Raw genomic sequence first — 18779 nt, 5'->3', positions numbered from 1 at the left:
GGTGCTGAAAACCGCTGGATACAGGAGAAAGTTTGTGCTGGCTTGAAGCCCTCACTGTAGGGCGGACTGTTTGAAGACATCACTTCATCGGCCCTCCTCCTTCCCAAGTCTTCACATGAATTAAACTTGTGTTCAAAAGCTAGATTATGAGATGATCCATAGACTTCATGAAATGGATATGGATCATCTCAGAAATCATGTTGATTAGACCCGAGCATATCTAGGGAGTCTTTGTTAGAATGGAATATTCATTAATTGTACCTATTGTACATGTACATGTGAGTGCCTACATATACATGAATGATGCACATGTGTATCTGTGTGCATGTCTCTCTTTTTTTTTTTCTCTCTCTCTCTCTCTCTATAAATAAATATATATATATATATATATATATATATATTTTTTTTTTAATATATATTAGAGCTGTCAGTTAAACGCGTTATTAACGGCGTTAACGCAAACCAATTTTAACGACGTTAAAAAAATTATCGCGCGATTAACGCAAATATTTTATTTACAAAAAAAAAAAAAAAGTTTTTTTTTTTTTTTTCTTTGGCTCAAAACAAAGAAGCAGTAGCCTGACTGCTATGTTCAAATGACATTTGTTCAAAGCAGTCGTTTAATTGCACTATAGGCTCTTTTTTTGTATCGTCCTGTTTTGATCAGTATATGCCAATGTTGTTATCAATAAAAAATAATTTGCACAAGACAAGCCGATGCACTTCACCATGTTGATAAGAGAATTAAAATGAGAAGAATTATGGGACAAAAAAATCAAGGGATATTTAGCATAGAAAAAGAATTTGCGATTAATCGCGATTAATCGTGAGTTAACTATGACATTAATGCGATTAATCACGATTAAATATTTTAATCGCTTGACAGCTCTAATATATATATATATATATATATATATATATATATATATATACATATTGTTGTTGTGGTCGTCTTTATGAATCTACACAGTTCAATTAGAACATGAATATGTTGGTATAGAGTAGAGTGCACAGGGGATGGAACTCTTAGGTAAAGGTCAGTTAGACATGGGTTCGATGGTCAGGAGTCTTGAAGTACTGGGCCTCATCACATACTATACTGCGAGTGCTCCAAAGTCTGTGTGGTAACTTCCTGTGTGGAGTTTATACTTCCTGTGTTCACCTGGGATTCTCTGCTTTCCTCCAAAAAACACACATGTTAGAGTACTTAGCTTGTTAGGGTAATACTATATGTGATTCGGTGGAAATCAACTGGCATTAATCCTGCTGGGGTAAATGCCTTGCACAACCTGTTGAGCTGGAGAGGGAATCGAACCCCTACTCCAGGCCATGTAGATGCCTGATCCACCAGTTGAGCAGTTGAGAGTGCTTGGCATTTAGACTATTCAGCATATCATTAGGATATTTAGCATGTTTGGGTAATTAGCATCTTAGGATACTTAGAATGGTATGATACGTGTAAGTGAAACTTTCAATGTTTAGAATGCTAGGTACTTAACATGCCAGTATAATTAGCATGTTATCTTGATAGTATATAGGATCATAGGGTGATTCAGGTGAAATAAAGTAGTGCCAAAATACACAATATAAATGTGATTCATAACGTTGCAGGAGTTAAACTGAGGAAGTTGCATTTCAATCAGCCATGAATCAGTTACAAATCCAAACAATCTGTAGGCTTGGAAAATGAAAATGTCATTAATATTTCCATACTTAGATGGATCATAGCTTGTGTCCCTTTGTTATTTTTTGTACGTTGTACGAAAATGTTTTTGGAAAAATCAAGTGAAGAGGAGCAGAATGTGAATTAATGACTTCTCCTTCTGGAGCTCATGTTGTCTTAAAGCCAGCAGGGATTCCAGGTTACTGGAATGTTTCAACATAAATGACGCTTCATAGTCCATTTTGTTGAAGACTGCATAATTATAATATATAATAAGTATAATAATATATAAAACACAATCTATTGCATAATTATAACAATATTATGTATGTGATTACTAACTTATCTTAATATTTCAAAACGGTGATAATATTATACATTTCATAATTGATTAATTGTGTAAAATATACATTTTCTATAATATTATATCATACTATATATAAAATATTGTTTTGTTTTTTTATTTAATAGTATTGTCATTCTCTGGATACAAGGTAAAGCTACATGTCATAAACGATCTAGCAGGACATCCGAGCTGTTTAGTGCAGGACAGGGGGATCGTCTAGCTGGCCTGTCCCCATTCGTGCGCTCCCTTCCAGCTCCAGCCCCGGCGCTTCATGGAACCGAAGATGTGGCGTCCCCTGCAGGCGTTTCTTGTGTACTGTTATTAGATGTAACATAACTCAGGGTCCAACAATGAGGATGACAAAACATATGATCCAAAGGGAACAGAGCCACTCTAAAGCCGACTACATTCTTAAATTACAAGTACACTTAAGCTTATTATACAATTAGCATAAAATATATAGGCCTATTTATAATACTATAAATTGAATGCTAGGATTGCTTGCTAATATTTAGCTATATGGTGTCACAATGGAATTGATCAATCAATCAGTCAAGTCTGTCAAATACATATACTTGTAAAGGTTCACAGGTTCATTTTGTACAATAATGAGTAGTCATTATGGTTATAGCTTTATAGACAGGCTTGTATGGCAGTACAGGCATAGGTTGGTTTTCACTCCAACCGCTCTGACGTTTATTTGACTGTTGGAAAATGTCTGACAGGCAAAAAGTACAGACTTACCGCCTCGCAGTTACATTTCTCTCTCTCTCTCTCTCTCTCTCTCTCTCTCTCTCTCTCTCTCTCTCTCTCTCTCTCTCTCTCTCTCTCTCTCTCTCTCTCTCTCTCTCTCTCTCTCTCTCTCTCTCTCTCTCTCTCTCTCTCTCTCTCTCTCTAGCTCCCTCAGGGTCTCAGACATGTATCAATTGTGACCCATGAAAGTACTCTTGTTAGTGTGCATAGGTCAGTAGAGGTCATACTATCAGTTGAACAAAAAACTAGAAGAAGATAACTACTAATTTATTCATCACATAAATAGACTATTATGTGATATAACACATAAATACCATGATAAACTATGAAAAACTAAACAAATACATTTCTAAATAAATAACTAACCAATGTTTATCATCCTAATCAAAACTATCATAATATTAATCAGATTCTGCTCTGATGTTATATGTTAGTGGCAGGGCACCTTTCTGCAGAGGTCGTTTTTTTTTTTTTTTTATAATAATAATAGTGTTTCAGCCAGCATATAATATTTTAACATATGGTGAATTTCCGATCATATTTTAATCCATTCAAGATTACCATTTAGGCTATACATCCAATTCAGTAAAATGGTGAGTCATTATTATACCATTTACCTCCTACTAATCCTTTAAATCACATGGTTTTTTCCCTAATTGGGGGAGAATGCTTTGTCTTCAGAACATCAATCAATTGCTGATTAACCTTGAGTGGATATATTTTTTATCTATTCATCAAATACACAGAGGGGGCGACATTGAGTCGACAAAGGCTCCTTTGCCGTATGTTCCTTCTTGCGCACCGTAGAAAACCGATCGCGTTTTCTTTTTGGGTTTTTATTTATCTCTGGGATAGCATGACGCAAGGCGTGACACACCTCTGGACCCTTGCATTATTTTGGATATAGACCGTGGGGAAGTTTCCGTGGTGTCATAGAGAAAACGCTTCACATACAGCTATAACCCTCTGAAGTAAAAGGACCTCTGCAACTTACGTTACTTGGCGTGCTTTCTGTCCTGGGCTACGGTGAGTTCATGTGTGACCTATGGCGTAGTGAGTGAAGACAACGCAATTTGTCCCTCCATGTATCTTCGCAAACATCTGGAGGCTCTTCACCCTAGTTGTTAAACTACTTTACAAGTACATTCCAAACTGCCAGGGTCCCCCGAATCAGGGACGTCGAATTAACTGTAACTGAATGTGTTTAAATGTTGTAAACTGCATTGAGCAGGCTTGTGCAATGACATGCCACAGGTGTTCTTAAGTTACTACGCATCGCAATTGTTTGCTGTTGAATGGCTCATTAACCATAATTAGGGAATTGTTAGCCCTAAAGCTGATGGTATGGGTGTAATACAAATATTTTAAGTTCGATATAGAGCTAGGGAATAAAGAACTGACACTGTTTTGATATTGATTTTGATCATACTGTCAGTACTTCATGCTGTTCTTTAAAGAGCAAGAAGGGTAATCTCTTAAGAGAGGATGGACTATATATTATTTAGCTGGTCTGGGACAGTGCCTAGTGTAAACAATGCACACGTAGTTTTAGTTGAAACAAAACAAAAACCGTACAGCAGAATTCTGCAAAGCCACTCATGTTTTGAAAGCTCCTCTTCCTATCGATATAGTGTCGTCGACTAACACCTCCTCCCCCACCTCCTGGTTATCGTCAGGCATGGAGAAAGCCAAACAGGATGCCTTCGATAACGCACGGCTCCAGGTGATCAAGGACGGCTACGAGAGGGCCTTCGACTGCCTCCACAAGGCCCTGACCGAGGACGAGGCCGGGCATCGGGGCCGGGCCCTGGAGCTGTACCAGCAGGGCCGGCAGCACTTGCTGAGGGCCACCAGCGTGCCGTCGCAGGGGGGCGAGTGTGTGGGCAGCTCCTGGGACGCGGCCAGGCAGATGCAGGAGAAGATGAGGGAGACCCTGAACAACATCACCACCCGACTGGCCATCCTCGAGACCAGGGACGAAGGCGCCGACGCCGACGGAGGACCGGGACCCGGCGTCGCCGCGGGCCCCCAGGGTCTCTACCCTAAGCTCTCCACCGACGAGAAGCCGGGGAAACCGAAGAGGCCGGTCTCGCCGCTGAGGCCCAGCCGCGGCCCCGGAGTGACGCCCGTCCCCCCCGCCCCCCTGCGACCGGCCGGGACCTCCCCCGCTGAGAACCCCCCCGCCTACTCCCCCCAGGCCGCCGACGGACACCTCTCCATCTCCTACGGGACGGAGAGCGGGGAGCACTCCCTGGTGGGCCAGGAGTTCTACTCGCAGAAGTCCAACTCCGCCGCCGCCGCCTCCTCCTCCTCCTCGTCCCCCACCTCCTCCTTCTCAGCCCCCTCTCAGAGCCTCGGCGAGGAGGCGGAGGAGTTGCTCTTCCTGCCCCACGGCGTGCAGTTGTTCTTCGTGACGCCCGACGGCCAGGTCAGCGCGCCCTCATACCCGGGCGTCCTGCGCCTGGTGCGCTTCACCGGCGAGCGGCCGCGAGGAGCCCCCAGCAGGCCGCCGGCGTTCCTGCAGGTCAGTTCACCTGGCTGGGCGCTCGAAGGTTCCTAAGGGGATGGGGATCAACTATTTGTCCATGCAGCCACAGACACCTTTTTATAAAAATAAACTTGCAGGGAATTATGGAGGGGGTGGCGGGGGCTGATTATGTAAACAGACCCAGTACCTTTTGGCTGAGAGTACATTTTATTTATAGTACAAACTTCTAGCCTATTATTTTTGCTCTATACACAAAGGGACATTCAGTGGCCTCTTTACTCATAAAGGGTGAAGAGGAGCCAGACGTTTGGTTCACTCTGGCTGTGGCTTGTTCTGATAGCGCTGTGACGGGCACTTTGACCTTTGACCTGTTTTGGTAATATGGTGACACGACTCACTCATGAGCTGAATGAGTGAGGAGGAGGAGAAGGAGGAGGGAAGAGGAGATAGGCAGGCGTCCCGTTAATGATCTGCGTTAGTCAGCGCGTGTCCTGGATCATGTGATCCAGTTACAGAGTCCCTAATCCACAGGCATCCCTGCCGATAATGTCATCCTGGGCTTCACAAATCAGCCACTCTGGCGGCAGACGGCGTGACCGTGGTCATCGTCTGTTGAACGCCAGACTAGGCCGGTGTGTTGTGTTCTTTGCTGACGAATGAAATGCAGTGTGACAATAGTTATGGACACTTCATATGGTCCAAAATCTTTATTTGTATTCTCGACACGCACCATTGACTAAGTTATCTTATGCCATCTCAACAAGACTTTGGCTGTAGTTTACACATAGTAAACTAAGATTAAAGGTCAACCGAAAGGGCTCTCATTCAAAACTATAATCAAGCTGTTAGTATAGTGTGTAAACATTCCTTTATGAGGTTTTAAGATGAATGATATTTTATGCTGATGTTATCTACAATCAATCGCAACGTTATCATGCTGCATCTCTTCACCAGTCCTTCAACCAAGAAGCCTACAGGCCAGTTGGCTCCTGGTAGAGGTCGAAAAATCGAGTCTCAAACTTCCTTTTGAGCATCCTTTCAGTAAACAGTCAAGCGTGGGCACATAGGAATTCCCCAATTCCCATAGTCGGTCTTGTGGACGCTGTGGGAATTACACACGGGCAGTCATCAAGCCTTCTTAGCCGTCATGCTCTAATCCTAGAAGCGCTATTGAGAAGGAAATAAAGGTTCCCCTTATTTTGGCTTTGTCCAGGCGGCCATTATCCCTCAGGCATGAGGATTTGTGTTGAAGGGCCCAAAGTTCAGTATGTTTACACACCCAGCAAACAGTAAGCACTGATCCTGACCTTGATCGGTGTTGAAATAAAATGCTTGTAGTTCAACACCCCTGGGAAGAAAACATGGCATCATAAAATGTATTCTTGAAGTCAAACTTAGGGTTACTGTTAACCTATTTACTTGGTCTATTTGTAGAGTAAGTAGACTATAGTACTCTCTCATCAGTCATCTCTCAAATTTTCAGGAATTTTTTGTGAATTCATTTTTAATAGGACTGGGCACATTTTAGGCTACATTTATGATGACACACCTTGCACGGGATAATGTGACACATTACACCGTGCACCCCCCCTAACCTGCATTAATGACATGTATATGAAACCAATGTCCCCAGCTTTGGATAAAGCAGCATCTACTAAAGGTCAACCTAGTCAATAATAGTAAAGCTCATAGGCTTCAAAATATTGTGAATGTGATGACCAGGGGTCTCATTTATAAAACTGTGCGTGGGATCTTTACTAAAAGTGTACGTACGCCCAAAAGCCAAGTTTTGCGTGCGCCAACAAATATTCAGATTTATAAAACCCTGCGTACGCATGGGTCAGAGTTTGCTTAGGGCTGCGCACATTCTCCCGTCAAGTTTTTTTTTTTTTATAGATCACAACCTTGCCGTGGAAAGTCACGTACGCCGATTTCAGCCCCGTTTTGTGCGTACGCAACGGTTATAAATGAGGCCCCAGTTCCTTGAGTTGATGAGAGGTGAGCGGCACTTTGATGCGCGACCTTCCTCTCCGCCGGCAGGTGTGTGACTGGCTCTACCCCCTGATGGCCTCAGAGACCCCGGCCCTGCTGTGCAACACGGGGGTCTACATGTTCCCTGACATGATGGCGGCGGCGCCCGGGTCCTACGTGGGCGTGGTCCTGTCCGCGGAGCTTCCCGCCGCCGACCGGGAGCTGTTCCAGGACCTGCTGGCCCAGATGACGGACCTCAGAGTTCAGGTGAGGATCTGCATTACCGCCGCCTGACCGGCTTACCGGCCGAGAATCTGTCTGTGTGGACTCCTACAGGGACTATTCAGGTTGTTTATCAAATGGTGATGAGGCTTTTGCCCGTACTGCTGTCTAGAATACATTCCTTGCATTTCCGGACCAAAAGAAAATTTGTTTGGTTCCGGTTTCCGACCGACCCTGTCAATTTATGTGCAACCCAAATTATTTTATGAGCTTTATAAAAAAAAAAAAACGATTTTTCTTTTTTTTGATGCAAACTATAATTACGTTTTGGTACTGCACCTCTTCATTCTGTACAAGGATGAGCGAAGTTTCTCGTTTTTAAATGAAAACAACCTACCTATCATTCGCTGCCGCTGGAAAAAAAATATAAATAAATAAATAAATAAATTCCCTACCTACCCATGACCTCAACTGACAACCAACAACCAAGCCTTTTTTTTTTTAGGCTTTATTAGAAACTTACTAGGTTTACTTCCAAGCTAACCAAGTCAACTCAAACTGTTCTACAAATCACCATTCGACTTATTGGGGGAGCCGCTGTAATTATGTCACGCTCGAGCGAGCACATCGGCCAACCGTTTGTGCTGACCTGTTGTGTCGATAGTCAGGTCCCGCGCGGCCCAGTGCTACACTGTTGTTGACGCTGTAGCTCTCTGTCTCCTCTGCCTCTCCTGCATCAGCCCGGGGATTTAAGATGAGTCAGCCAAGACACGGTAATAACCCCTAATGCTCTTAGTGGGGGGCGGTGGACCTCTAACTGAGGGACAGCGTCTCTCCTAGTCTCTCTAGCAGTGTCCTCTAGCTAGATCAGGTCGGGGTCCTTTTATGGACGGGCTGGACATCGCCTCCAATGGACTGCCTGTTGATGCCCTTTATGAAAGTAGGCACTTTGTATTTTTTTCCCTTGACACCCTAGTCTTTCACATTGATGTTTTAGCCACGTAGCTAATCTCGGATTCAGCCGTTCTTCTATGTTAAGGCAGGACTTCTCGGGCAAACAGAACAGAGCCTGGGCCAGGATTATAAAACTGAAGGGTTGGGGTTACACTTTCCTGTTTTGTTATGGGGATATTCTACCAAAGAGAAACAGTAATCCGCTGCTTTGGGGATTTGAAACCTTTTTAGACGGGCCACTACTGGTGGCCGAGTTTGTGGTCACCAATTAAACGCTGCTTCCAGGCTCCAGCCACATGATTGGTCGAAACAAATATGAAGAAAAGAAAGAAATCAAGATATAAGGTGGTCCACCATCAAGTTTTAGATTAGTTATCTAAAACCTAATTAGGGAGATAATCATCTAGCAGACGCTTTTATCCAAAGCGATTAACAATTCAAGCTGGGAATAATCACAGTATACAAAACAATTCTGAATGCTTTATCATGCAGATCTCCTTATTTTATTATTAAGTAATCTAATCATATATTGGGGGATTCAGCATCCTAGGTTGCAGAAAATTCTCAAAGCCCCGATTCAGTTTGATGGAAAGAAACGATGGCATTGTGAATGTCCAGAACACAATGAGAGGATGTGTTCTCGATGGAGATAGGGAGAGCTTGAAATATGAAGGGAGAGAGAGAGAAATAGAGAGAGCGAAAGAAGGGAAGAGAAGAGAGAGGGAAAGGAAGAAAGGGAGAAATGGGGAAAGAGCGAGGAGCACAGAGAAGGAGATCACCGAGAGCCAAGCGCAGACCTCTGCGCTGCGTTTTGTATCTGGGTGCCGGTGTCCCGGGGCGCGTGTGCGCGGGATGCGTCTCCGATCGCCGTGTGTTCAGGGCCCGGTGTGCTGATGTGTCTCTGCTGCTGTCAGCCCCCAGACGAGGCGGCCGACTCCATCAACCTCAGCCAGAAGGTGCCTCTGGCCCCCCAGCAGGGGGCGACCTCCGCCCTGGTCCCTGCCCGGCCACGGCAGGCCGCGACGGGGGAGGAGGACCCCGAGGAGAACGACGGTCTGCCCGAGTGGAGCGAGCGCGTGGCCAGTGGCATCCTCACAGGTCTGGGATCTCACAGCGCGTTTAAACCTGGACCCACCAGAGCTAACCAGTAGGGGTGGGAATCTCTTGGCACCTCACGATTCGATTCCGATTATGAGGTCAACGATTCGATTCTGAAGCGATTATCGATGCATCTCGATGCAACAAAAATTGTTATGTACATTTCCATGCGTTATTTTCAAAAATATATATACATCTGGGTTTGCTACTCAGAGTTTGCTAATCACTTCCTACTTTTGTGATGATCATTAAAGACATCAACAGATTAATTAACTTAACTAATATTTCATAAGAGAGAAAGCTTTTGTCACAAATATGACCTATGAACAATGAACAATGCAATGATCAATGCAGCTTGCATTTTATAACACAATATGGAAGCATGCAAAAAATAGGTCAGTTTTATTTTCTGTCTAATCTTTCTTTTCTTCATTAAAGGAAAAGCTGCTCTTGAATTAGGAGTTCTTGTGTCTGGCTGTGAGTTTGCGCGCATGCTATGCGTAGGCTGAATCGCAATCGTGTCAAGACAAATCAGATTGGCCAATACACACTGAAGATAAATTAAATAATTAAAAAATTACAAAAATTATCCGTCTCTGGCGAACCGAATGTTGCAGCAGGCCAAAAGAAAATTATTATTTTTTTTTTTTAAATTACGATTATTATCTGCATCGAGACAGAATCGTTCTAGCGAGAATCGCGATGCATCGAAGAATCGATTATTTTTCCCACCCCTACTAACCAGACGCTAGCAGTAATACCGAGGTTCCGTGCACCACCCAGGGAGACTCTGACCCTCTTAGTCTGTTGTTGTGGTTGTTGTCGGGTTCCAGGGGCGTCGTGGCTGAGCTGGGGCCTGGTGAAGGGAGCGGAGTACACCAACATAGCCATCCAGAAGGGGGCGTCCAAACTGCGGGAGCACATCACGCCGGAGGACACCCCCACGCAGGTCAGCCCGTCGGTCGCCAAGAGCCTGCAGGTCGCCAAGCAGGCCACCGGGGGCGCCGTCCGCGTCAGCCAGTTCCTGGGTGAGTTCTTTAAAGAGACCCTATTATACTACTGTTCTGGTCTTAATTTCTTATTAATGACTCCTATAGCGCAACCTGACACGAATCACAGCACAAAAAACGATGTCGATTTTCGGGAAACTCTTCCTCTCATCTGGCCGCTTTCAGCCTTCTCTGTCAACGCTCGGTTTCGTCCTTCTCCTCCCCCTCGCCCCCCTCCTGCCAACCCCACTCCGTTGTGATTGGTTACCTTCCGGAAGACCTGCGAAGGGCAGTCGAGCTCCACCCCCTCCTTCCCTCCAAATCTGCCCGCGCATGCGCGGGCAGATTTGACCAGGCATATGGGGGCGTGGCAGGAGTGCCTCTACGTAGATGATTTCCCGGAAATGTGAACAAGTGAATCGCAAACGTTGTCCCGAGTGTTTAGCGCTCTGCACAGCCACCCCAGACTGTCGGCAGGGAATACGTCGAAATGCATGTACGTCATTATTTGACACTTTAGTATGGTTAAACATGACTATCAATCATTATAACAACGTTTACATGTCATAAAAGTCGAAAAAGCATAATAAGTCCCCTTTAATCTTCCAGCACTGGGTACCAGAGGAATCTCAGAGAACTCATGTTTCATTTGCTCTGCAGATAGGTCTTGCCTCGCTCCTCCACAACATTCTCTCTGCCCAGTACAAACTAGACCGATCAATCACGACCGTTTCTCCAACATGAAGCTGGATAAGTAGCCAGAGATGGCTGCTGCTGCTGATGTAGAACTGTCTGTTGATTCCGTCTTTGGGCTGGTATTAAACGTACAACGGTTTATTTTCACAAAAAGAACGACAGAAGGCTGCACTTGAAGCTTTTTGTTTGAGAAGAAAGATGTAATTTTTTCGTCGCTCAGTGCTGATTGGTTGAGGGCCTATCCAATGGCGTCCAGAGGCATTTTGGTCTGCGCCTGTTGGTGACGCCCTTTGGAAATTGAAAATGAACAGAGGTTCCATGCTATTACTTTCACCACCCTGGATTTATAAAACTCTGGCATCACTGTTGACCATCTCTGTAGTCAATGCCTAACCCCTACTGGCACTTTAATCACCTGTCTCTGTGTTCACCGCCTAACCCCTACCTTTTCCTGGGGTTACATGCCTGTATTTTAAAAGTTCCCCTTCTTATTCTCACACTCTTTTTGTTTCTGCAAAACCAATTTTAGCATCTTTCAAAAAAAAATTCTGTTTCGTGTCATGGTGCTTTAAGGCCCCTATCCCGACCCCGAGTAGACCAGTCTACTCTGATTGGTCAGCAAGCCCACTCTGTTGCGATTGGTCGAATGCTTTGCGCGTGTGTCTGCAAATTCACACCCGAGAAGTAGGAAACATTGTGGGCAGCAGGGAGGGAGGCACGACTTCTGCACTTCAGCCCCGCCCACTGCACGTCACACCATTACAGAAGTGAAGTTGGAGCGTAATCCAGCTGTTACAAACACTTATTGTGTGGCGTTCTCGGTGGGTACAACTACTCCCCCTGGCTCGCACTTAGATTTTTCTAGCAGACTTAAAACATGTATACATATGTCATATTAAAGCAAAGGGAAAAGTCGAAAAAAAACCATGATATCACCCCGTTAATGACCTGTCTCCGTCCATCCCTGCAGTGGACGGCGTTGTCACCGTGGCGGGCTGCGTCGGGCGGGAAATGGCGCCTCATGTGAAAAAGCACGGGGGTAAACTGATCCCGGAGTCCATGAAGAAGGACAAAGATGGCCGCTCCAACATCGAAGGGGCCATGGTGGTGGCAGCCAGCGGAGTACAAGGTAGGACTGAGAAATATCCATGAATGAATCAATTCAGCTATACTTGGGAAGAAAACTGCTTGGCATGGCAACATAAAAGTCACACTGAAGTTGATTCAAATGCTTAAAAGAAATCTTAAGACACTTGAATGCAGTAAAGCAAAGGATCAAATAATGTATATTAAAGACAAAACTATGTTTAAGTCTAAATGGAAATGGGGGATGCTGTTCTCAGTCATCGTCTGTGTTAAAGGGACACTGTGTAATATTTTAAGTCATTTATTACCTCAAATCAACGTATTCATTCATAAATAAGTCCTCATTGGTGTAAAATTTTCTCTGCCAAAAATCTCACTTATCCTCCTGAGCGAAGAATAATTAATATGTAGTTACATAGGACGGGTAAGCTTCATGGAGGCTTCCATGTTCTTCCGGTCTATGAACTGCCGAGAGGGACAAAAAGCACTACAGGGTACAGGAAATGCAAACGCGTTTTCACTCTGAGCCAGCGTGAATGATGACTGAAATAATTCACTATCTTGCTCGAGGAGTAATTACTCATACATCATTAGCTTACACTAATGATTCAATGCAGTTGGAAATTTGTTTGAAATAACGAACCTCATCACTCGAATGACTCGATGAGGTAGTACTGGATGTCATGACACAGCTTCTTGGCACATACTGCCCACCGTAGTTTTTGAACAAGCGAGCACTATTAGTTTGAATGCAATATACAATTGTACCACTAGATGGGAGTAATTTTTACACAGTGTCCCTTTAAGATGTTATTAAAGTACATTTTTGGTCCCCCTCGACAGGGTTTGCCACCATGTGGACCGGCTTGGAATGCGCAGCAAAGAACATCACCACGAATGTCGCCTCAGAAACGGTCACCACCGTGAAACACAAGTAAGGCTTTATATTCCATCTACTTGCGTCGTGTTCGGCTCACTTCACACACAGCTCCAGAAGTTTTTGCAAAATTGGAAAATCTTTTGACAAATGCTCAAGAAAGAAAACTCAGAACTTGTCCCAAAACCTTACAGACAAGCCCGATTTCCGATGTTTGCATTTGGAAAAGCTTTTTGTGTTCGTTCAAACACAGAAAGCAAACGACGGCTCATATATTCCTCTTCCACTTGCTTTACAGATATAGGGGTCTCCAGAGACCCCCAAAGGAGTGTGCCTCTCCCTAACTTAACTCTTTGATCAATTGCTGTTAAACTCCTCTAATTCATCTCCTGCATTAACTTTGTTCTCAACTGATTACCCAGAATGCAGTTGGGTAGAGTAATCATGGCTAGGGTTAATTCACCCTCCTGCAACCCCCCCCACCCTCTCTGGTCGGGCATCTGCTCTTGGTGCCTTCTCTCAAGAAAGATCTCCTGCTCTCTATCTCCCCCCCCCCACTTTCCGTAATTAAAATATAATTAATAGTATTCCCATTATAACAGATCAGAGGGGAAAGATTTTGTGGTCCTTAATTGCCTAATTGCCGCACAGACGATGGGTATTTATGAGGGGTGACGATTGGGGGTAGCGATTGGGTTGGTGATGATGACAATGCATGGTTGGGATCCTGCCTTGCATGACACCCTGGCCTGACATCTCTCTCCTTTCTTTTGTTTTTGTCTTTTACACTCGTGTTATTTCCAAACTTTTTTCGCCCTCGTGTCTTTAACCTGTCCGTGTTCCTCTTTCTCTTCCTCCACCTGTCCCTCCTTCCTCTTTTTCCACCTATGAATGTTTCTACCCCCCCCCCCCCCCCCCCGTCTCTTTCCACCCATTCTCTGTGAATCTCTCTCTCTTCCTCTCCTTCCCGCTAACTCCACGCTAAGGTATGGCTCAGCGGCTGGCCAGGCCACCGACCTCGCCATGAACTCCGCCATCAACGTGGGCGTGACGGCCTTCAACATCGACAACCTCGGCATCAAGGCCGTGGTGAAAAGAACTGGCAAGCAGACGGCAGCGGCCCTGCTGGAAGACTACAAGCTCCAGGATGCACCGGGGCAAGAGAAACAAATGGAGAAGTTTAAGAAATAACTTTACCGGGCTCACTTCAACGCAGAACTGCCTTAACACATATCCTTTCCATATCGATTCTAACCAAAAAACTGAAATCTATATTTAAAGAGCTTTATTTACGACCAATGTTTATGTTTAAGTATATACTCTTTAGTTTTAGAATTGACTGGTTCTGAGCACTTTACCCTTTAACAGTTTGGTTTGATGGTGAGAAATGCAGTGTAATAATTAAATGTCCCCTGTTTCCAGGGGACCTCTGTGTCGTAATGGATATATAATAATATATTCAATAATAATGTGAAATAATGGTTGGAGCTGTACGATGCATAATATTTTTCCAAAGATGTTCAGGAAGGCTTCGATGGTATGTTAGAATCCTAAAACGCCTGGTCTTTGATCGAGTCTGCCTCATCCCTTCGAAAGATGACGTTGGCAGATTTTCATTGAGACTGCTTTTATATCTGCTTTGAAAAAACAAAAACCAAACAATAATACCAATTGCGACAGAAGGGCCAGATTCACGGTTCAATCCCACTCTACTGCCAGCTTTACCCTTTTCGAAACAAAACTATGCTACCTACTGTGCCTGTAACTACCGTTAAGTTAATTTGCGATGAAACTTAAGTTTGGTCGAGTTTTTTTAACAGTTTATCGATCTATTGTATTGTAACAGAAATCGACCACGCTGCTATAGTCAACACTAACTGGAAGAGTGTAGTACCACTGTGTTTCCAAAGCTGTCTGATTGTATGAAGTTACAAAGTCATTTGTTAAGTAAAAGTCAAATAATTGGTGTGTGGCTTGAATATGCCCCATTTCTAACACGACAAGCAGCGAAGACAGGATCGCTGTTCCTGGGTGATATCTGATCATTCTTAAGTTCATGCTTGTGAACATTGGTAACAATTATAAATGTAACTAGCAAAGAAATGCACCACCATCATTTCTTACTAACAACGTGTGAAATAAAGTTTCAGTGTTAAATGTGATTGTATTTGGCGTTGTCCAAGAGATTTTATTTTAGCCCTACAACCCCACCTAGTGGCTCAAGTATAACAGCTATGACCTATATGGCTATGCCCGGACCGTTTTCTATTTTGAATCATTGTTTTGGATTTCACCTCAAATCACGTTCTCATTCATGTAAGATACAAACGTTTAGTAATATTAAGATAAACCAGATAAATACTGGTATTAACAGGCAATTACGTTAAACAAACATTGATCAATTCATCCATCATAAAAGTAAAGAATTAGTACTGCTGTTGAACAAATATTTTATTGTCAAGTAAACAAAAAAAAAGTAAATGACAATTAACTAGTCATGTATTTTACCCGAAATGACAAGAGATGGAAAACGCAAACAAACAATGCTGAAGAACGAAAGCAATTCGGCTCTTGCCGGACGCAACAGATAACTGACACTATAATGTGCCAAGTGTTTGGTCGTTGGTGTGATCCTCCACCGTCTGATTATTTTCAAATATGGCCTCCGGGATGCACAGGCTGTCATCAAACAGCAGGTCCAGCCAATAGGGACCAACCTTGCCCTTAGCGCCCGTCGTGATTGGACTACCACTGACGCCACTCTGCTGGACTGGGGCGTCAAACGAAGCCTCCCACCTTCCCGACGCCGTCGCTGACCCTGCGACCGCCACGGTGGCGTTCTCTCTCTCCAGCGTCGACGGCTCTGGCGGCAGATGTTGCCCCTGGGTGGTTGTGACGTCACTGATAGCGGGGGGCAGCACGATAAGCACGATGGTCTGATCCTGATGGTCCCAGACCGCGTCCAAGTTCACCGCCGTCGTCGTGAGCTCCCCTGATCCTGCGTCGGTCACGTTGGGGGCAGCGACGTCCATGATCTGCAGCGTCACAACGTGATCGGCTGCGGACTCGCCCCCCAGGGCAGTGTCGGTGGGTCCTGGCAGGACGCCCCTATGGCTGCCGTTTGTTGATGACGTCATGGCGTTAAGGGCAGTGCTGGGGCAGGAGGTGCCGGAGAAGGTGGGGCTAGGGAGGGCTGGACTAGAGAATGCCCGCGGAGAGGGGGCCATCCAGTTGTTCTCTACATATTGGAAGGAGGAGGAGGTGGGGGCAGAGAAGGAGGAGAAGGTGGGGGCAGAGAAGGAGGAGAAGGTGGGGGCAGAGAAGGAGGAGAAGGACTGCTCCTGACACAGAGGCAGCATCTGTCCACGAGGCACCGACGACTTGTCCAGCAGTATTGGCGTGACAACGGCGCCGGGTGGAGGAGAGGGTCGATCGGCAAAGAGAAGAGGGCCGGCGGTCTGATCGTTGGGCTGGTTGGCCAACACACTAATCAGGGGCTGGACGTTCCTCCAGAGGGCAGCATCTGAGAATACCATAAAGTAGGATCAAGAGTTCTTTATTAATGCCACATGGGAAACGTGGACGTCACGCAAGGCAGAAGTAAGTACAGGCGGTAATAAAAAACAATTACAACAATTTTCTTTGAAATAAAGAGATGCAAGAGCTACAAAATACAAAACATATATATGTTATATATATTATATATATATATATATATATAATACAATAAGTTGTAGAAATACAATGGAAACGCAATGACATGCATGTAAAAGTAGGGGTACTTCAATCAGAAAAGGTAATTAATTGTACTGTCAGGAGTCTTCTCGGCAGATGGTTTGGACCTCTGTGTGGCGTTCTTCCTCAGACCACTCGTCTTCCTAGGGTCACGGGACGGCAGTGTACGTGTAAAGCATTGTTTATCGGCCAGAAGGAACTTGCTATGTTGCCATTGTAACCGCTGACCTTTTCTTTGATGAATTCTCTCGCTTTTGCCATGAGCCCTTCATGTTCTGCTCTACCGTTCTATTAACCTGGAGAGAAAAAACACAAGCAGCTTCTTATGCTGAACATGCAGATCCCAGACTTATGGAGAACACAGACGGACAGACAGAGGAGACGGACAGACAGGTAGATGAGCAGAAGGACAGGGTATCTACCGTGGCGAGGAGGTCTGGGGGCAGGTGGGTTTTAATGTGGCCGATGTATCTCGCAGTGAGTTCTAGGGTGGTCGCCGTGTCCAGGGGTCCTTCGACGAACGGCAGGAGATCGCACAGGCTCTGACAGGAAGTCCTGATGTGGAGCCTGGTAACCAACGGTAACACACGCACACACACACACACACACACAACTTGCTGTCCCCGAATAAGGTATCTTTGATGATAGCATTAGATGACAGACATAAGTTGCCCCCCCCCCCCCCCCCACCTTCTCTTCTGCTCTTTGTGTGAATGAAGAGCCGCCTGCCGCCCACTGCTGTCCTGAAGGTCTTCGCCATCCTCTTCCTCCTGTTCTCTCGGTCTAGAAGACAATGCTCATCATATCAGAATACAACCCAGGCTGTTATCTCAGCTAGGGTTTAAAGTGTAGCATTCAACGTCAGGGTAGACCGTGCAGTAGATGATTTAACGTTCAAGTCTAATTTGGAACAAATATTTATTTTTTTAACCAACCAGAGACTGCAAACAAGACTAAATGATATGATTGTTCTAATAAATGTTTCTAATAAATCAATACATACATACTCTTTTATGTATTCACATCAAAATGTCTCAATTAGAGGACGTGGATTTCATCAGATATTGGATGTGTTAAAGAGTAAATCGTTTTTGTGGAATAGAAGTACAGTCTAATATGAATGAATCTAGAAAGAATAAAGTACCACAGTTGGTCGCTAATAGATATAATCGACAAGACACAGTAAAGGTCATTCATACATTGCTGTAGCTGTAGCCTACTGAGTAGCCTACATGAGAAAGTGTTCCAAGTGATAGTAAACAGTACATGTTTAGAGTTATTTAGGTTGTTAATGCTCCAATCAAGCAGAGTACAAATATATTTGATTTAATTGTAACTAGATAACAGACTATATTTCTGGTGAACAGACTGAAAAAAACATTATATATTTGTGCATAGAAATAGAAATTGTGTCATTCAACGTAGGCCATTGGCCTGATGTTCATTCATGTTAATGTAAATTCACAAACCCCAATGTTGGCTTATGTTACAATTCCAGCTACACGTGGTTCTATGTGTTACCCGATAGATGTACATGTGCAAGTGGGTGTAACGCTGTGGATCTAAAGTCGCATGTTTGTGGTGCTGTTATGTTGAGGCATAACGACACGTGCACATTACCCTCGTCTCGCTCTCCTCGGCATATTTAAGTGATGTTTATTAGCTCTCGTGCAGAATGGCGTTTTGCGGATTAGCACGCAGGTCCCCGGGGTCTCCTCGTGGAGGTACGCGTTAATTAATTAATTAACTAACGACCACGTTTCTCCTCGACACCTAGAACAATATTCTACCAAACCCTTTACGTTTGAGAAGCGTCGAAATGCACTCGTTATTAGGCCTTATCGAGAGTTAAACGACACAAACACACCGTGATTTGTTTGATGCCAATAATGTGAACGCGC

The 18779-nt window shown here is 44.5% G+C and overlaps 2 protein-coding genes across 4 annotated transcripts; one reads left to right on the top strand and one right to left on the bottom strand.

Moving 5' to 3' along the window:
- The first annotated feature begins 3556 nt into the window (after positions 1 to 3556).
- Positions 3557 to 15310, top strand: spartb (spartin b). 2 transcript variants are annotated; one of them, XM_060075014.1, is made up of 8 exons: positions 3557 to 3788; positions 4439 to 5286; positions 7291 to 7488; positions 9312 to 9495; positions 10329 to 10523; positions 12151 to 12309; positions 13110 to 13200; positions 13442 to 14269. In XM_060075014.1, exons 2-8 carry the CDS (start codon positions 4441 to 4443, stop codon positions 13485 to 13487), a joined length of 1719 nt encoding a protein of 572 aa, XP_059930997.1. In that variant the 5' UTR covers positions 3557 to 3788; positions 4439 to 4440; the 3' UTR covers positions 13488 to 14269. The 2 variants fall into 2 exon arrangements, with proteins under 2 accessions (XP_059930997.1, XP_059930996.1); XM_060075013.1 differs by having other exon boundaries at positions 3558 to 3788; positions 14130 to 15310.
- A 256-nt stretch (positions 15311 to 15566) lies between these two features.
- LOC132474372 (mucin-5AC-like) lies at positions 15567 to 18777 on the bottom strand. Of its 2 annotated transcripts, XM_060075016.1 has the most exons (7): positions 18499 to 18776; positions 17569 to 17661; positions 17301 to 17445; positions 17107 to 17174; positions 16954 to 17021; positions 16477 to 16666; positions 15567 to 16428 (listed from the first exon to the last, which is right to left on the bottom strand). In XM_060075016.1, the coding sequence occupies exons 1-7, from the start codon at positions 18519 to 18521 to the stop codon at positions 15741 to 15743; spliced, it is 1275 nt and encodes a 424-aa protein (XP_059930999.1). In that variant the 5' UTR covers positions 18522 to 18776; the 3' UTR covers positions 15567 to 15740. The 2 variants fall into 2 exon arrangements, with proteins under 2 accessions (XP_059930999.1, XP_059930998.1); XM_060075015.1 differs by having other exon boundaries at positions 15567 to 16666; positions 18499 to 18777.
- Positions 18778 to 18779: the final 2 nt, after the last annotated feature.

The sequence above is a fragment of the Gadus macrocephalus genome, chromosome 16 (genome assembly GCF_031168955.1).
Source record: "Gadus macrocephalus chromosome 16, ASM3116895v1".
Classification (NCBI taxonomy): Eukaryota; Metazoa; Chordata; class Actinopteri; order Gadiformes; family Gadidae; genus Gadus; species Gadus macrocephalus.
This window is presented reverse-complemented; position numbering and strand designations above follow the sequence as displayed.

Coding starts and splice junctions, on each gene's coding strand:
- spartb (XM_060075013.1), top strand. CDS start 4,441: ATGGAGAAAGCCAAACAGGATGCCTTCGATAACGCACGGCTCCAGGTG. Junction 9,496..10,328: donor GGCCAGTGGCATCCTCACAG/GTCTGGGATCTC, acceptor GTCGGGTTCCAG/GGGCGTCGTGGCTGAGCTGG. Junction 12,310..13,109: donor GGCAGCCAGCGGAGTACAAG/GTAGGACTGAGA, acceptor CCCCCTCGACAG/GGTTTGCCACCATGTGGACC.
- LOC132474372 (XM_060075015.1), bottom strand. CDS start 18,521: ATGCCGAGGAGAGCGAGACGAGG. Junction 17,662..18,498: donor CCGAGGAGAGCGAGACGAGG/GTAATGTGCACG, acceptor ATTGTCTTCTAG/ACCGAGAGAACAGGAGGAAG. Junction 16,667..16,953: donor TGCCGAGAAGACTCCTGACA/GTACAATTAATT, acceptor TGGTATTCTCAG/ATGCTGCCCTCTGGAGGAAC.